Genomic DNA, 20,442 nt, shown 5'->3' with positions numbered 1-20,442 from the left:
TCTGGATCAATGAAATGCACAGTTACATGCCCTTAAATTTCAAAAAATTAATATACCTTAATGTATCTAAGAAATTAATCTTAAGAAGCTTATTTATGTTGGTTATTTGAATGTTTTATGGATCACAATTATAGTCTGTTCGCACAGATATGCCCATGGGCTCCAAAGTCCATCGACTTCTGCCTGCTCGTGTTTAGTATCTGGTCACTGGCAGCATTTACAATCTAATACAGAATCTTGCATATGTAGCCATCCTGAAGTGATTCTTGTATTGTGTTCTTTTTATTGCAACAATGTAAGCTTTCCAACTGGCTCTTTCTCATTTCAAGTTGTCTAGGAGAACTTAAGCAGAACTAGGCGCATCTAGCACCACCATTCAGTATGAAACTATCAGTTTTGATTTCACAAATTTTGTAAGCTTTTGTTATGCCTCTGTTTCAGTTTTTACATTCATAGATGCACAATATATAGCAGTTGACAGATGATACGGCAGCCAGTACATGGCACTTTCAGTGCTGCTCAGAGCATAAACTGATATGTGAATGCAGATGTATGTGAATGAACCGTATGACCTTGCACTGTTTTGCAATTGCATCTCAGTGGAGAATATGGCAACATGGTCCCCATTTACATGGTTTTTTTAGGTTTTAAAACTTCTTTCACTTGCGTACAGTAATTTATACTTAACTATGTTCAGCATATCTCTTTCTTCCCCCTTTCCCCCCTCCCCCACCCCTGCTACTACTAACATTCAGATATCCTTTTGTCAAGCAGGAGTTAAAAGGCGATAAGATTTCAGTTAGAGTTTGAAGTTAATTTCATTATCCACTCTCGCTAACACTCTGTGCCATGCTGTCCATACGACATTACTTGTCCCACTTGGAACATAAGTTAGCTGTGGCACTCCTGATTTGAGTTACGTTGATATATTCAAATTACATCTACACCTACATGGCTACTTGGCACATAACACTCAAGTGCCTCGCAGACGGTTCATCGAACCACCATCACAATAAGTCTCTCTTATCCCACTCACGAACAGCTCATAAAGAAATGAACACTTATATCTTTCCATGTGAGCTCTGATTTCCGTTATTTTATTATGATGGTCATTTCTCCCTGTGTAAATGTTTTTGCATTTGGAGGAGAAATTTGGTGATGGAAATTTCATGAGAAGATCCCGTCGCAATGAGGAACGCATTTGTGTTAATGATGTCCATCCCAAATCCTGTATCGTGTCCATTATACTCTTTCCTGTATTTCTCAATAATACAACACATGCTGACCTCCTTTTAACTTTCTCATTGCACTCTATTAATCCTATCTGATAAGGGTCCCAAACTGCACAGCAGTACTCCAAAAGAGGAATGAAAAGTGTAGTGTAGGTGGTCTTTTTAGTAGATCTGGTAAATATTCTAAATGTTGTACCAAAAAAATGTAGTCTTTGGTTTGACTTCCTCACAATATTTTCTGTGTGTTCTTTCCAATTTAAGTTTCTCGTAATTGTAATTCCTAGGATTTAGTTAAATTTTTGACCTTTAGATTTGATCACTTTATTGTGTAACTTAAGTTTAGCAGATTTCTTTTAGCAGTCATGTGGATGACCTCACACTTTTCTTTACTTAGGACCAATTACCAATTATTGCACCATACAGATATCTTGTCTAAATCATTTTGCAATTGGTTTCAATCTTCTGATGACTTCACTAGATTATAAATGATAGCATCATCAACAGACAGCCTAAGACAGCTGCTCAGATTGTCTCCTAAATCATTCGTATAGATACGGAACAGCAGAGGGACTTTAACTCCATTACCTTCCGACAATTATTACGAAATGTGGCCTCTGATAGGACATCACAAGTCCAGTTGCATAACTAAGTCAGTATTCCACAGCATGCAATTTGATGACAAACCACTTTCGAGGATGGTGTCAAAATCTTTCGGAAATCTAGAAATACGGAATCAATGTGAAATCCCCTGTCAATAGCATTCAGTACTTCAAGAAAGTAAAGAGCTAGTTGTGTTTTACAAGAACAGTGTTTTCTAAATCTATGTTGACTATGTGTCAACAGACTGTTCTCTTTGAGGTAATTCATGATGTTAAGACATGATATATGTTCCAAAATATTGCTCCACATCAATGTTAATGATACAAGCCTGTAATTTAGTTGATTACTCCCATTGCCTGTATTGAATATTCGTGTGACCTGTGGAACTTGCCAGTTTTTGGGTATGAATCTTTCATTGAGTGAGCGGTTGTATCTACATCTACATCTACATTTATACTCCGCAAGCCACCCAACGGTGTGTGGCGGAGGGCACTTTACGTGCCACTGTCATTATCTCCCTTTCCTGTTCCAGTCGCGTATGGTTCACGGGAAGAACGACTGTCTGAAAGCCTCTGTGCGCGCTCTAATCTCTCTAATTTTACATTCGTGATCTCCTCGGGAGGTATAAGTAGGGGGAAGCAATATATTCGATACCTCATCCAGAAACGCACCCTCTCGAAACCTGGCGAGCAAGCTACACCGCGATGCAGAGCGCCTCTCTTGCAGAGTCTGCCACTTGAGTTTGTTAAACATCTCCGTAACGCTATCACGGTTACCAAATAACCCTGTGACGAAACGCGCCGCTCTCCTTTGGATCTTCTCTATCTCCTCCGTCAACCCGATCTGGTACGGATCCCACACTGATAAGCAATACTCAAGTATAGGTCGAACGAGTGTTTTGTAAGCCACCTCCTTTGTTGATGGACTACATTTTCTAAGGACTCTCCCAATGAATCTCAACCTGGTACCCGCCTTACCAACAATTAATTTTATGTGATCATTCCACTTCAAATCGTTCCGCACGCATACTCCCAGATATTTTACAGAAGTAACTGCTACCAGTGTTTGTTCCGCTATCATATAATCATACAATAAAGGATCCTTCTTTCTATGTATTCGCAATACATTACATTTGTCTATGTTAAGGGTCAGTTGCCACTCCCTGCACCAAGTGCCTATCCGCTGCAGATCTTCCTGCATTTCGCTACAATTTTCTAATGCTGCAACTTCTCTGTATACTACAGCATCATCCGCGAAAAGCCGCATGGAACTTCCGACATTATCTACTAGGTCATTTATATATATTGTGAAAAGCAATGGTCCCATAACACTCCCCTGTGGCACGCCAGAGGTTACTTTAATGTCTGTAGACGTCTCTCCGTTGATAACAACATGCTGTGTTCTGTTTGCTAAAAACTCTTCAATCCAGCCACACAGCTGGTCTGATATTCCGTAGGCTCTTACTTTATCAGGCGACAGTGCGGAACTGTATCGAACGCCTTCCGGAAGTCAAGAAAAATAGCATCTACCTGGGAGCCTGTATCTAATATTTTCTGGGTCTCATGAACAAATAAAGCGAGTTGGGTTTCACACGATCGCTGTTTCCGGAATCCATGTTGATTCCTACATAGTAGATTCTGAGTTTCCAAAAACGACATGATACTCGAGCAAAATGTAATTGATACGTCTGTAGCTATTACATTAGCACACTCTGAAAGGAATCTGATTCGTGTACAGACTGGACTGAAAGACTTGAGAGTATATCTCCTAAGTTACTCATGTTGGCAGCTGTTCTTGATTTGAATTCTAAAATATTTACTTTGTTACCTTTGGTGAAGGAATAGTGGAAGGCTGCTTTTAAGTAATTCTGCTTTAGCAGCACAGTTATAGATAGTATTTCCATTGCTATTGTGCAAAGAAAGCATTGATTGTGTCTTGTGCTAGCATACTTTACATACAACCTAAACCTCTTTGATTTTCTGCAACGTTTCGAGAGAAAGTTTCACTGTGGAAACTATTACAAGCATCTCACATTGAACTCTGCACTATATTTTGAGCTTCTGTAAAAGATTTGGGGGTTTTGTGTTGATTAATTTTTTTCTTATTTTACATAATACCTCATAAATTTTTTGCCTTCTGAAACTTGATATTCACAAAATGTAACCTGATACTTTTGTAGCCCCACTCTTTCGGTTACAGTACTGTACTTTGCATTACTAAAATGTTGATAAGAGGAGATGCACGTTTAGTAAATTTTCCACAAGCCATCATGTGAGTACCTTGTACCATTGCTAGTCAGTCTCATTCCTATTTCATTTGCAAATGAAAGAAGGGAAATACAGCTGTCTCTATGCTTCTGTACAAGACTTGATTTCTCTTCCTTTCCTCATGGTCCTTACGTGAGACGTATGTTGGTGGTAGTAGAGTCATTCTGCAGTCTGCCACAAATGCTGAGTCTCTAAACTTAGTTAGTAGAGTTCCACGAAAAACAGACCTTCTTTCCTCCAGGAATTCTCATTTGAGTTCATGGAGAATTTCTGTAATAATAAGGTGTTGATCAAACCTACCACTAATAAATTGAATACCATGCTTCTTAATTGCTTCAGTGTCTTCCATTAATGTGACCCGATGAGAATCCCAGATACTTGTGCTGCTTTTAAACCATGTTGTGAGTGCGTAAATTTAGCAGCGTCCAACATAAATATTTAAATATGTCTACAGTTCTAAATTGTCATTCAATTACTGCATTACCTGGCTAGAATAAGACATGAGCATGAATGTGAACTAAATTGAAACACACAACCATTTTCATATGTTGTCTGTAAATAAGTGTATCTGTTTAAAATTATTAGGTTTGTTGACTACTTTCATACAAACTTGATTCACTCTTGAATATCACTTCACTTTTTTAACACGGAGACACACAACACTGGAATTAGCGAATTTTACTGAAAAGATTTCTGAGCCTTATGCTCCAACACCAGCAAAGAATGGTAGAAGTTAAAATAGTTTGTCATAGCATAGATTTTGATATACAATCAAATTACCTTTACGTGGATTCTGTTTACAATGGCAAATATACTTGTCTGAATTATTTGGCAATTTAAACTCGCCTTGTAATGCTTTCATGAAATGGCAGCAGATAAATGAATATCGGTGTATCACAGAATCGACCTGTTCGGATTACATGAAAACAACTGACTAAATTTGATTTGAAAAAAACATTAATCAGCATTAAATAATTGATCTCAGCATTTTCAATCTGAAAGAAAACTATAACTCTTGCCAATAAAATCATATAAATATATTACTGCCAATGGTGGCATTGCAGCTCGTCCGCAGTGAAGCAAAGATAGAATGCAGAGGATCAAAATTAGTAATATTCTTACAGAAAATGTGAGATAAACTTGAGTAACATGATTCTCTATTTTTCTCCAATAGTTTACAATAAGTAGTTCACATAATAGTAATAGTACTAGACCTTATCATAGGCGGCAGATTAAAGTGCCTCTTGCTAGCATCAAGACTACTCGAACAAGAGGAAAAAACATCAGCGATGGTGCTAATTGTTCTTATAATTAGAAGATATGAAGATATCTTTGTTTTCAGTCTATTTTTTGTGGCTTGTGATAATACTGTTACACCGTCTCTGCTCTAGCAAAACCAAACTGTTTCTCTGTCAACACACTTGTCTCTCACGATATCACATATTAAAATAATAATAATAATAATAATAATAATAATCACTCATATAAATACATCAGCTACACCATTGCAATTTCATAACCACTTCTACAACCCTTTAGATCACATAACATCAACAGATACAAAGAAAGTAAATTGGAAAAAGAAAACACTACACGGCAAGCACCCGTATCAACTAACACAGCCACACATAGATAAAGACGCATCCAACACATGGCTAAGAAACGGCAATATATACAGTGAGACGGAAGGATTCATGATCGCAATACAGGATCAAACAATAAACACCAGATATTACAGCAAGCATATTATTAAAGATCCCAATACCACAACAGATAAATGCAGACTTTGCAAACAACAAATAGAAACAGTAGATCACATCACAAGCGGATGTACAATACTAGCAAATACAGAATACCCCTGAAGACATGACAATGTAGCAAAAATAAGGCATCAACAACTTGCCATAAAACATAAACTAACAAAACAACACGTCCCCACATACAAGTACACACCACAAAATGTACTGGAGAATGATGAATACAAATTATACTGGAACAGAACGATTATAACAGATAAAACAACACCACATAACAAGCCTGACATCATACTCACCAATAAAAAGAAGAAATTAACACAACTAATTGAAATATCCATACCCAACACAACAAATATACAGAAGAAAACAGGAGAAAAAATTGAAAAATACATCCAACTGGCTGAGGAAGTCAAGGACATGTGGCATCAGGATAAAGTCGACATTATCCCAATTATACTATCAACTACAGGAGTCATACCTCACAATATCCACCAGTACATCAATGCAATACAGCTACATCCAAACACATATATACAACTACAAAAATCTGTAATTATTGATACATGTTCAATTACCCGAAAGTTCCTAAATGCAATATAACATATACCATACAGTTACAAGGAAGTCACGCTTGACCGAGGTCCGCGTCACGTTCCATTTTTAACCAGACTTAAGTCTGAGAAAAAAAAAGTCAATAATAATAATAACAATAATAATAATAATAATAATAATAATAATATCCACCAGTACATCAATGCAGTACAGCTACATCCAAACATATATATACAACTACAAAAATCTGTAATTATTGATACATGTTCAATGACCCGAAAGTTCCTAAATGCAATATAACATATACCGTACAGTTAAAAGTAAGTCTCGCTTGATCAAGGTCCGCGTCACTGTCCATTTTTGACCAGACATAACGTCTGAGAATAGAAAGAAATAATAATAATAATAATAATAATAATAATAATAATACTGGTTCAGGACAGAACTAAAGAAGCCTCGGACAAGCGGCGTCATGGTCGGGGACGACGCTTGAACCCTATGCCCGCCCACAATGGTAACAACACTGCTAGCCAACTGGAAAATGATTTAAATCCAAATAGAGGTGTTTTGCAGGATATGCTTCCTGCAACCACCCTAGAAGGAAAACAAAGACAGAGGATGAGATGGTCAGATGAAGTCAATAGACACCTCATTTCTGTTATTACCAAGCAACAAACCTAGGAACCAACACAACTGGATACAGATCACAAGTATACACAACATTTATTACCAGATACCCGGAATTAAAATTTTTAACAGAACAACGACTAGCTGATCAGATCCGTGTAATAATCAAACATAACAGGATACCCCAGTGAGAATTAGAAAACATCAAACAACAAGTACAACAAACACTGGAACAAAATAATGTGCAATCAGAAGAAGAAGAAGAAAATACAGTAATGGACTCAAACATCCCAGAGCAAACAAACAAAGACCAACACGCATCAATTAAACAATCAGAGGAAAACGAAATCTTAAGACAGCCACCAGAACAAGCACAAATAGAACACGAAGAGACACATGTGTTAGACATAGAAGAGAAATTTCAGCTGACATATATAGAATACAAAGACACAAATACAGACATTAGACCATTCCTGCATAGACTGCCAAATAACCCACAAGTCGAAACAACAATAAAAACTATCAACACAATCATACACAACAAAATAAATGAAAACACAACTATGGAAGAGTTACAACTACTGGTTTATATAGGAGCACTCACTACACTAAATATACACACTAGGCAGAGATCAGAACAAACCAACACACAGAAGAAACCCACAAAACCAGCATGGCAACACAGGCTACAGATCAGAATAGAAAAACTGAGAAAAGACATCGGACAGCTAACACAATTTATAAGAAATGAAATATCAGACAAAAAACGAAAAAGGTTAGGTAAAATCTCACAACAAGAAGCAACAGAGCAATTAGATGAAAAAAAGCAGAAATTGCAAGCATTGGCCAAACGACTTAGAAGATACAAAAAAAGTGAAAATAGAAGGAAACAAAACCAAACATTCAACACAAACCAAAAGAGATTCTACCAAACAATGGATAACACACACATTAAAATAGACAATCCACCAAACATAACAGACATGGAACACTTCTGGAGCAGCTTATGGTCAAACCCGGTACAACATAACAGGCATGCACGGTGGATACAAGCAGAAACAGACACATACAAGATGATACCACAAATGCCTGAAGTGATAATTTTGCAACATGAAGTCACCCGAGCAATTAATTCTACACACAATTGGAAAGCCCCTGGAAATGATAAAATAGCAAATTATTGGCTAAAGAAGTTCACCTCAACACATTCACATCTAACTAAATTATTTAACAGTTACATTGCAGACCCATACACATTCCCTGATACACTTGCACATGGAATAACCTATCTGAAACCTAAAGATCAAGCAGACACAGCAAACCCAGCTAAATATCGCCCCATAACATGCCTACCAACAATATACAAAATATTAACTTCAGTCATCACACAGAAATTAATGACACATACAACACAGAACAAAATTATAAATGAAGAACAAAAAGGCTGCTGCAAAGGAGCACGAGGATGTAAAGAGCAACTGATAATAGATACAGAGGTGACATATCAAGCGAAAACTAAACAAAGGTCCCTACACTACGCATACATTGATTACCAAAAAGCCTTTGATAGTGTACCCCACTGATGGTTACTACAGATATTGGAAATATACAAAGTAGATCCTAAATTGATACAGTTTCTAAACACAGTAATGAAAAACTGGAAAACCACACTTAATATCCAAACAAATTCAGATAACATCACATCACAGCCAATACAGATTAAGCGTGGAATATACCAAGGAGACTCATTAAGTCCTTTCTGGTTCTGTCTTGCTCTGAACCCACTATCCAACATGCTAAATAATACAAATTATGGATACAATATTACTGGAACATACCCACACAAAATAACACATTTGCTATACATGGATGATCTAAAACTACTGGCAGCAACAAATCAACAACTCAACCAATTACTAAAGATAACAGAAGTATTCAGCAATGATATAAATATGGCTTTTGGAACAGACAAATGTAAGAAAAATAGCATAGTCAAGGGCAAACACACTAAACAAGAAGATTACATATTGGATAACCACAGCGACTGTATAGAAGCGATGGAAAAAACAGATGCCTATAAATACCTAGGATACAGACAAAAAATAGGAATAGATAATACAAATATTAAAGAAGAACTAAAAGAAAAATATAGACAAAGACTAACAAAAATACTGAAAACAGAATTGACAGCAAGAAACAAGACAAAAGCTATAAATACTTATGCTATACCAGTATTGACCTACTCATTTGGAGTAGTGAAATGGAGTGACACAGACCTAGAAGCACTCAATACACTTACACGATCACAATGCCACAAATATAGAATACATCACATACATTCAGCAACAGAAAGATTCACATTAAGCAGAAAGGAAGGTGGAAGGGGATTTATAGATATAAAAAACCTACATTATGGACAGGTAGACAATTTAAGAAAATTCTTTCTAGAACGAGCAGAAACTAGCAAAATACACAAAGCAATCACTCATATAAATACATCAGCTACACCATTGCAATTTCATAACCACTGCTACAACCCTTTAGATCACATAACATCAACAGATACAAAGAAAGTAAATTGGAAAAAGAAAACACTACACGGCAAGCACCCGTATCATCTAACACAGCCACACATAGATCAAGACGCATCCAACACATGGCTAAGAAACGGCAATATATACAGTGAGACGGAAGGATTCATGATTGCAATACAGGATCAAACAATAAACACCAGATATTACAGCAAGCATATTATTAAAGATCCCAATACCACAACAGATAAATGCAGACTTTGCAAACAACAAATAGAAACAGTAGATCACATCACAAGCGGATGTACAATACTAGCAAATACAGAATACCCCAGAAGACATGACAATGTAGCAAAAATAATACATCAACAACTTGCCATAAAACATAAACTAATAAAACAACACGTTCCCACATACAAGTACACACCACAAAATGTACTAGAGAATGATGAATACAAATTATACTGGAACAGAACGATTATAACAGATAAAACAACACCACATAACAAACCTGACATCATACTCACCAATAAAAAGAAGAAATTAACACAACTAATTGAAATATCCATACCCAACACAACAAATATACAGAAGAAAACAGGAGAAAAAATTGAAAAATACATCCAACTGGCTGAGGAAGTCAAGGACATGTGGCATCAGGATAAAGTCGACATTATCCCAATTATACTATCAACTACAGGAGTCATACCTCACAATATTCACCAGTACATCAATGCAATACAGCTACATCCAAACTTATATATACAATTACAGAAATCCGTAATTATTGATACATGTTCAATTACCCGAAAGTTCCTAAATGCAATATAACATATACCATACAGTTACAAGGAAGTCACGCTTGACCGAGGTCCGCGTCACGTTCCATTTTTAACCAGACTTAAGTCTGAGAAAAAAAAAGTCGATAATAATAATAATAATAATAATAATAATAATAATAATAATAATAATTCCCATGGAGGCCCGGGAAAAGAATAGGCCTCCGGTATGTTCTGCCAGTCGTAAAAGGCGACGAAAAGAACAAACCACTAATAGGGCTAACCCCCTTTTAGTGTGATTACTTGGTTCAGGACAGAACTAAAGAAGCCTCGGACAAGCGCCATCATGGTCGGGGACGACGCTTGAACCCTATGCCCGCCCACAATGGTAACGACACTGCTAGCCAACTGGAAAATGATTTAAATCCAAATAGAGGTGTTTTGCAGGACATGCTACCTGCAACCACCCTAGAAGGAAAACAAAGACAGAGGATGAGATGGTCAGATGAAGTTAATCGACACCTCATGTTCCGTTATTACCAACCAACAAACCTAGGAACCAACACAACTGGATACATATCACAAGTATACACAACATTTATTACCAGATACCCAGAATTAAACTTTTTTACAGAACGACGACTAGCTGATCAGATCCGTGTAATAATCAAAAATAACAGGATACCCCAGTCAGAATTAGAAAACATCAAACAACAAGTACAACAAATACTAGAACAAAATACTGTGCAATCAGAAGAAAAAGAAAATACAGTAATGGACTCAAACATCCCAGAGCATACAAACAACAATATGCATCAATTAAACAATCAGAGGAAAACGAAATCTTAAGACAGCCACCAGAACAAGCACAAATAGAACACGAAGTGACACACATGTTAGATATAGAAGAATAATTTCAGTTGACGTATATAGAATACAAAGACACAAATACAGACATTAGACCATTCTTGCATAGACCACCAAATAACCCACAAGTCGAAACAACAATAAAACTATCAACACAATCATACACAACAAAATAAATGAAAACACAACTATGGAAGAGTTACAACTACTGGTTTATATAGGAGCACTCACTACACCAAATATAAATACTAGGCAGAGATCAGAACCAACCAACACACAGAAGAAACCCACAAAACCAGCATGGCAACACAGGCTACAGATCAGAATAGAAAAACTGAGAAGAGACATCGGACAGCTAACACAATTTATAAGAAATGAAATGTCAGAAAAAAAAAAAAAAAAACGAAAAAGGTTAGGTAAAATCTCACAACAAGAAGCGATAGAGCAATTAGATGAAAAGAAGAAGAAATTACTAGCATTGGCCAAACGACTTAGAAGATACAAATAAAGTGAAAATAGAAGGAAACAAAACCAAACATTCAACACAAACCAAAAGAAATTTTACCAGACAATAGATAACACACACATTAAAGTAGACAATCCACCAAGCATAACAGACATGGAACACTTCTGGAGCAACATATGGTCAAACCCGGTACAACATAACAGGCATGCACGGTGGATACAAGCAGAAACAGATACATACAAGATGATACCACAAATGCCTGAAGTGATAATTTTGCAACATGAAGTCACCCAAGCAATTAATTCTACTCACAATTGGAAAGCCCCTGGGAAAGATAAAATAGCAAATTTCTGGCTAAAGAAGTTCACCTCAACACATTCACATCTAACTAAATTATTTAACAGTTACATTGCACAGCCATACACATTCCCTGATACACTCACACATGGAATAACTTATCTGAAACCTAAAGATCAAGCAGACACAGCAAACCCAGCTAAATATCGCCCCATAACATGCCTACCAACAATATACAAAATATTAATTTCAGTCATTACACAGAAATTAATAACACATACAACACAGAACAAAATTATAAATGAAGAACAAAAAGGCTGTTGCAAAGGAGCACGAGGATGTAAAGAGCAACTGATAATAGATGCAGAGGTGACATATCAAGCTAAAACTAAACAAAGGTCACTATACTACACATACATTGATTACCAAAAAGCTTTTGATAGTGTACCCCACTCATGGTTACTACAGATATTGGAAATATACAAAGTAGATTCTAAATTGATACAGTTCCTAAACATAGTAATGAAAAATTGGAAAACCATGCTTAATATACAAACAAATTCAAATAATATCACCTCACAGCCAATACAGATTAAGCTTGGAATATACCAAGGAGACTCATTAAGTCCTTTCTGGTTCTGCCTTGCTCTGAACCCACTATCAAACATGCTAAATAATACAAATTATGGATACAATATTACTGGAACATACCAATGCAAAAGCACACATTTGCTATGCATGGAGATCTAAAACTACTGGCAGCAACAAATCAACAACTCAACCAATTACTAAAGATAACAGAAGTATTCAGCAACGATATAAATATGGCTTTTGGAACAAACAAATGTAAGAAAAATAGCATAGTCAAGGGAAAACACACTAAACAAGAAGATTACATTTTGGATAACTACAGCGACTGCATAGAAGCGATGGAAAAAACAGATGCCTATAAATATCTAGGATACAGACAAAAAGTAGGAATAGATAATACAAATATTAAAGAAGAACTAAAAGAAAAATATAGACAAAGACTAACAAAAATACTGAAAACAGAATTGACAGCAAGAAACAAGACAAAAGCTATAAATACTTATGCTATACCAATATTGACCTACTCATTTGGAGTAGTGAAATGGAGTAACACAGACCTAGAAGCACTCAATACACTTACACAATCACAATGCCACAAATATAGAATACATCACATACATTCAGCAACAGAAAGATTCACATTAAGCAGAAAGGAAGGAGGAAGGGGTTCATCGACATAAAAAACCTATATTATGGACAGGTAGACAATTTAAGAAAATTCTTTCTAGAACGAGCAGAAACTAGCAAAATACACAAAACAATCACTCATATAAATACATCGGCTACACCATTGCAATTTCATAACCACTTCTACAACCCTTTAGATCACATAACATCAACAGATACAAAGAAAGTAAATTGGAAAAAGAAAACACTACATGGCAAGCACCCGTATCATCTAACACAGCCACACATCGATAAAGACGCATCCAACACATGGCTAAGAAAAGGCAATATATACAGTGAGACGGAAGGATTCATGATTGCAATACAGGATCAAACAATAAACACCAGATATTACAGCAAGCATCTTATTAGAGATCCCAATACCACAACAGATAAATGCAGACTTTGCAAACAACAAATAGAAACAGTAGATCACATCACAAACGGATGTACAATACTAGCGAATACAGAATACCCCAGAAGACATGACAATGTAGCAAAAATAATACATCGACAGCTTGCCTTACGACATAAACTTATAAAACAACACGTTCCCACATACAAGTATGCACCACACAATGTACTGGAGAATGATGAATACAAATTATACTGGAACAGAACCATTATAACAGATAAAACAACACCACATAACAAACCTGACATCATACTCACCAATAAAAAGAAGAAATTAACACAACTAATCGAAATATCCATAGCCAATACAACAAATATACAAAAGAAAACAGGAGGAAAAATTGAAAAATACATCCAACTGGCTGAGGAAGTAAAGGACATGTGGCATCAGGATAAAGTTGACATTATACCAATTATACTATCAACTACAGGAGTCGTACCACACAATATCCACCAGTACACCAACGTAATACAGCTACATCCATACTTATATATACAACTACAGAAATCCATAATTATTGATACATGCTCAATCACCCGAAAGTTCCTAAATGCAATATAACATATACCGTACAGTTAAAAGGAAGTCACGCTTGATGAAGGTCTGCGTCACTTTCCATTTTTGACCAGACATAACGTCTGAGAAAAGAAAGAAATAATAATAATAATAATAATAATAATAAATGTGTTTATCAGCAAATAGGGGTGTAGATGCTATATACTTCAGCAGTACTCAGGAGCTGGTTACACAAGTATTCTGCATACAGTTTCCTTTATACATGATCTATACATTCCTAGAATTCTCCCAGTAAACTGAAGTCTATAATTTGCCTTCTCAGCAACTGATTCTACATGCTCATTCCATTTTGTGTTGCTGTGCAATGTTATGCCTGAATAGTTCATTGATGCAGTTTTGTGAAGCACACACCACCTCATACTGCATTTGAACATTGTATGATTTTTTGTTCACACTCAACTGCAGTAACTTAAATTTTTTCACATTTTTGAGCATGCTACCATTCATCACACCAAGTAGAAATTCTGTCAGTCACCATGTATTCTTGTACAGTCATTCAATGATGACCTTTTTTTATGTATATATAGAACAGGTGTAGTCCTATAACCCTTCATCGGGGGCACTATTGGCTATGCTGTTGCCTCTGAAGAAGACTCACCATCCAAGATGACAAATTGGGTTCTGCTATTTCCAAAATCTTTGAGCCACTTGCATATCTGAGGACGTGTTCTCTATGCTTGTACCTTTAACGGTCTGGCACTGTCAGATGCTTTCTTTCACCCATCATCCATGGTTCACAGGATACTGTGCAAGAAAAGGTAAAGTTCAGTGTTACATGAATATTACTTTAAAATCCCAGTTGTTTTGTGGATAGAAGCTTTTCTCTGTGTCAAGGGAATCGTAAAAAGGTTGTGCCTAACAAATAGGCCACACTGGATAACTAAAATTGTTTCTTCAGAATATGTGCTCTCAGTTATAGTTTTAGGCCACTGCTATTTAAGGGCTTAGTGAAATATCTGTCCTTACCAAACCAGGATGCGCAAGCATGGATAGATTACATGGACAGTGCAATATTATAGAGATATAATAACCATAGCAGATGTTCCCAAATTAAAGTGCATTATAATGTTAGTAGACTTTCAGAAAGCCTTCGACAGAGTAAACTATCATTACTTATTTTAAACAATGAAGGCAATGGGTTTCCCACAAAATTTTGCCAATTTAATAGTTAGAATGTTAAGCTAAAGCTCATCCAGAATCCTGATAAAGTCAACCAACTAGAACATTTAATTGCAATAGTTCGGTAAGGCAAGGCTGTCCATTGTTGATGCCCTTGTTTGTCATCACATTAGCAATCTGATAGCCACTATGCAATAACAGCTAAGAGGATTAAATACGAATGTTCAAACTGTTTTACGTACGTAGGCTATATGCTGATGATTTGAGTCTCATGGTTACGAATGCCAGTGATATACAGAAGTCTCTACAGATCAATGGCAAATACGAACTGTCATCAAAATCAGATATTATGAATATTGAATGCAGAATATCAATGTCAAAACCAGGAAAACTAATTCCAATGTGAAATAAAAAATATATGTTGTTAAATGCAGATCCAATATAAATCACACCATCCCTTCACCAAGGTGCAAGCGCATGGCGTGAGAACTTGAAAACAGGCAAACATGTATAATGTTTCGAAAATCATCTATGTGGTGCAAGTGTCACCCATTCCTTGAGACATGGCTATCAGAAATATTTATAGATTTCTGGAAAGTATTTGTCATGGTGCCCCATTGCATGCTGTTAACTAAGGTACGGGCATATTGAATAAGTTCAGATTTGTGAGCAAATTCTTAAGTAATAGCTAACCCAGTATGTTGTCCTTGATGGTGAGAGTTCATCAGAGACAAGGGTATCATCAGGAATGCCCCAGGGAAGCGTGATAAGACCGCTGTTGTTATCTATATACATAAATGATTTGGCTAATGGGATGGGCAGCAATCTGCAGTTTTTTGCTGATGATCTGTGGTGTATGGTAAGGCGTCGAAGTTGAGTGACTGTAGGAAGATACATGAAGACTTGGACAAAATCTGCAGTTGGTGTGATGAATGGTAGCTAGCCCTAAATTTGGAAAAATGTAAGTTAATGTGGATAAGTTGGGAGATCTCACCTTTAAAGTTAGATAACTGTATTACTAGGTCCTGCTAGACACAGTCAAGTTATTTAAATATCTGGACATAACATTGCAAAGCGATATGAGGTGGAACGCGCTTGTGAGAACTGTTGTAGGGAAGGCGAATGTTTGATTTTTGTTTATGGGGAGAATTTTAGGAAAGAGTTGTTCACCTATAAAGGACACTGCAGAACCAGACCAGATTAAAGGAAGACATCAAAGCACTTCCGAGGCAGGCTGCTAGATTTGTTACTGGTAGGTTCGAACAACATGTAAGTATTATGTTGGTGCTTTGGAAACTCAAATGGGAATCCCGGTAGGGAAGGTGACCTTCTTTTCATGAAAGCTATTCAGAAAATTTAGAGAAGGTGACTGCCGGACGATTCTACTGCTCTGCCGGACGATTCTACTGCTGGCAACATACACTGCACGTAAGGACCATGAAGATAAGATACGAGAAATTAGGGCTCATGTGGAGGCATACAGACAGTCGTTTTTCCTTCGCTCTATTTGCAGGTGGAACAGGAAAGGAAATGACAAGTAGTGGTACGGGTACCCTCCGCCATGCACTGTACGGCGGCTTGCGAAGATCTGTGTAGGTATAGGTGCAGATGTCGGCCTTAAGTTGATCCATAAGATGCTGAAACATCTTCAAAGTTTAGCTTGACACTCTAACTCTCCTTGCAAAGACAGTGGAGTAAATCTTGTGGGTGGTAGTATAAAGTCCAAAGCTTTATATGTATGTACAATGTGTAAGCTGTGGGAGTGGTCATCCAACATTGTGCAACATGTCCCAACTGGATTTCACCATCTCAGGCATTTTTAATCAAAGTTCAGTTATATGCAGGCAAATATTCTAGCAAGGAATGCGACAAAAGAAAAGGAAATATATCTTAAATTAATGGAAAACGAAAGTACAAATGTGACAGAACTAAAATTGCCAGTCTACAATTAGAAAGCCATTTGAAAAAATATCAGCTCCCAGAATCTGTTATCAAATGTGAAGGCAACTGATATAAAGGAATTAACAGGAGAGATCTGACCAACTCAAGACTTTATGATATCCACTTTAGAGACTCACCCTTGCAGGCACCTTATAATTTCATCAACAGCGAATAACACAGATTCGTGTATAAAAAAGTAACTGAAATCTGGCATGTTGTCAGGCAGAAGTCAGCAAGTATAAAAAGAATGGCTCCCAAAACTATACTGCCAGCAGGTTTTCTGAATCCAGATGATCCGTAACCAGCCACAAAACACACTGCTGTGAACTGGTTTAATACCATTGCCATTCTGTTTTTCACCAGATAATCCCTCATCAAGAAGATGGTGTGGCTGGGCGTCTTGTCCTGTTGGAGAGTTCAAGAATTGGCTATGTGTAGTCTGGCATCTGTGACTGTTTAGTTTCCAAGTCTTCTGAACAATTCCCCATAAAAGACAACATTAACAGTCTGTTCAGCAAGTTCAAATTCATGGTCGATCATATCATTAGTAGAATGAGATTTTCACTCTGCAGCGGAGTGTGCACTGATATGAAACTTCTTCACAGATTAAAACTGTGTGCTGGACCAAGACTCATACTCGGGACCTTTGCCTTCTGCGGGCAAGTGCTCTACCATCTGAGCTACCCAAGCATGACTCACGCCCCATCCTCACAGCTTCAGTTCTGCCAGTATTTTTAAGACCAGGTTTGAACCCACTTTCTTGATGTACAGTTGTTAAGTTGACAATCCTGTTGATCATGGTTTTGGATATATCAGAGTCTGGGTGCTGTCAGACAGATGCATATTCCACAGTCTGTGTTCAAAAGTTCACACACCCAAGTCACACTGTCTTCATGTTTCAACGTCGAACGGCATCCAGAGCAAATTTCGTCGTCGACTTCATCCCCGACTTTCAAAAATGCTTATATGCCACCAAAACATCTGTTGTTTTGACAGACATTTGTTTCCAGATGTTTCAATTACTGGAAATGTTTCAGCAGTTAACTTGCCAAGTTCACGTAGGGAGAAGTACTGACACTCTGGTTAGCTCGACAGAAACAGATTGGTTGTGTTAGGAAGTTAATGTCTCCTACTAACTAGCATGGGTGGTGTGCTCCAACCATTACAGGCGTCAGAACAGAACTGTTGATGACATTACTTTCCGGATAAAACTTTTTTGAAATAAGAGTGTTTCATTCATATAGAGCAAAGTAAGACACCTGTAAGATTAGAACAGGACACAGTTGAACAAATAAAATGTTTCCAGTACTGAGGCACCTTAATAAAGCAGAATATGACTTGCATCCAAGAAGTTCTGCCCCATATCAGCCTGTTATAAATGATGAAATTGTACAAGTGTAAGGTCCTAGATCTTCCTTAAAGTCATAGTGCATGCTACTACTTACAAGATTCAGTTGTTGTGTGTGTGTGTCAAGTGTACAAATTTCTGTGGAATCAGGGAAATGGATTACTCTCGTGACGGTGAGGTTTCCAGCAGACTGACAAGTCCAAGGCTGCCATAAGTTGTTTGCTTAGTCTTAATAGTGTTGCTTTATTAGGTGCACCTCACAGTATAAAAATTCCACACGTTATGTTAAAATACTACTACTTGCATTTCCACATTCAGTAATATTGTTGTGCCAAGTACTTTTTCTCCTGCAACCATAAGATCCATGACAAACATGCTTCATTGTCTGATAGATTTTTTCTCCTCAACATTTCTTTATTGTGTGCAAATGCTCTGTTGATTAATTTCCTAACCATGTACATCGTACTGAAATTACAGAGTCCAGTTTTTGTGGGGGTCGGGAATTTAGGTTTTCACATTGCGTGTTCGCCTTTAGTGTACGACTAGCTTCAGGAGGCATGGTAAAAAGAACGGAACAGAAAGAGAAGCCAGAGACAACAGATTGTATTAAAGGACATTAAAAGTGTGAACCTGATGACACAATAAAACAGTATCTTAAACACAATTTGAGAGGGAGGGGGAATATTTGTGTTTTTACAATTCACTGGAGCCACAAGGATTAGGTAATTCGTATGAAAGAGCGTTGTTTTCCGCAAAACTGGGAAAAGGATGGAAGCAAGTATTGGTGTATGCATTCTAAACATTATTGACCCACTTCTTTTTATCTCACCGAGTGTACAAAAGAGATACGTAATTGGAAGTATTGTCTACTATTAAACTAGAAGTTAACATTAGTTATGATTTAGTAAGATGTTGAAACAATGGCTTTCGTGCAGACAATTTTTGCGTCCATCATTGTGCATTAAAATGCTGCTTTTTTTTTTGTTGATAGGCTTTGATAGGTGTGGAATACAGCTGCAACAATGTAATGCTCCGGAACTGTTTTTACAGACATGGCGGGGTGCAAAGTCTCGCACAGTGGGTGCGGGTAACAAAACGGCACCGAGCAGAACAACAGTGGCACCTCCGGTAGCGGCAGTGTCTCCACCATCCCCGGGAGAGTCTTCCAGTTCCACAGTCACACCAGCAGGAGCTACTAGAGGAGACACACAGACTACCACTACGTCCAGAAGCAGAAAGGTCTATTGTTCTCTGATAAAAGTGACTTCGTTTTTTATCAGGCATCTTTGGTCTTTTTTGGGTTTATGGGTAATATAAGTTATTTTAATGGAGTATTTTAAGATGACTTTTCAGCATAAAAGGTTTTCTCCCCATTCTAGAGGAAAACTGTATGATTTTTGTCTCCATTTGGCTGTTTTATAAGTAGCAATAAATAACAATACCAAACGTATGTAAAGTTTTTCCAACTTCAGTTTAAACCATTATATATCTTGTGTGTGTGTGTGTGTGTGTGTGTGTGTGTGTGTGTGTGTGTGTGTGTGTGTCTAGAAGTTAGGAGGGGGCAATCATTTTCGTTTGGTTATGTATCTTGGAAATAATGTATTTGGGTCAGCAGCAGTTAACATGAGCGATGACAATGAGACAAAAACACCACCAATTTTGAAACAGTGCTTATAATGTATAGCGGGTAAAACTTCTTTCAGAAGTAGTGTCAACTTTAGGTTTTCCATTCATGTTCATTAATGCTCCCATGAAAGCTCATTATTATTATTATTATTATTATTATTATTATTATTATTATTATTATTTAT

At 37.0% G+C, this 20,442-nt stretch overlaps 1 protein-coding gene across 5 annotated transcripts in view; it reads left to right on the top strand.

Moving 5' to 3' along the window:
• The window catches only part of LOC126088553 (uncharacterized), a 525,775-nt gene that overhangs the window by 321,200 nt on the left and 184,133 nt on the right, over window positions 1-20,442 (top strand). For all 5 annotated transcript variants that reach the window (XM_049906736.1, XM_049906735.1, XM_049906738.1 and 2 more), the window contains one exon: window positions 19,682-19,870. In XM_049906736.1, coding sequence (XP_049762693.1) covers window positions 19,682-19,870 — 189 coding nt within the window. The remainder of the gene's footprint in view (window positions 1-19,681; window positions 19,871-20,442) is intronic.

This window comes from Schistocerca cancellata, chromosome 6, assembly GCF_023864275.1.
Source record: "Schistocerca cancellata isolate TAMUIC-IGC-003103 chromosome 6, iqSchCanc2.1, whole genome shotgun sequence".
Lineage (NCBI taxonomy): Eukaryota > Metazoa > Arthropoda > Insecta > Orthoptera > Acrididae > Schistocerca > Schistocerca cancellata.
The sequence above is the reverse complement of the archived record's forward strand: the minus strand, read 5'-3'. Positions and strand labels throughout refer to the sequence as shown.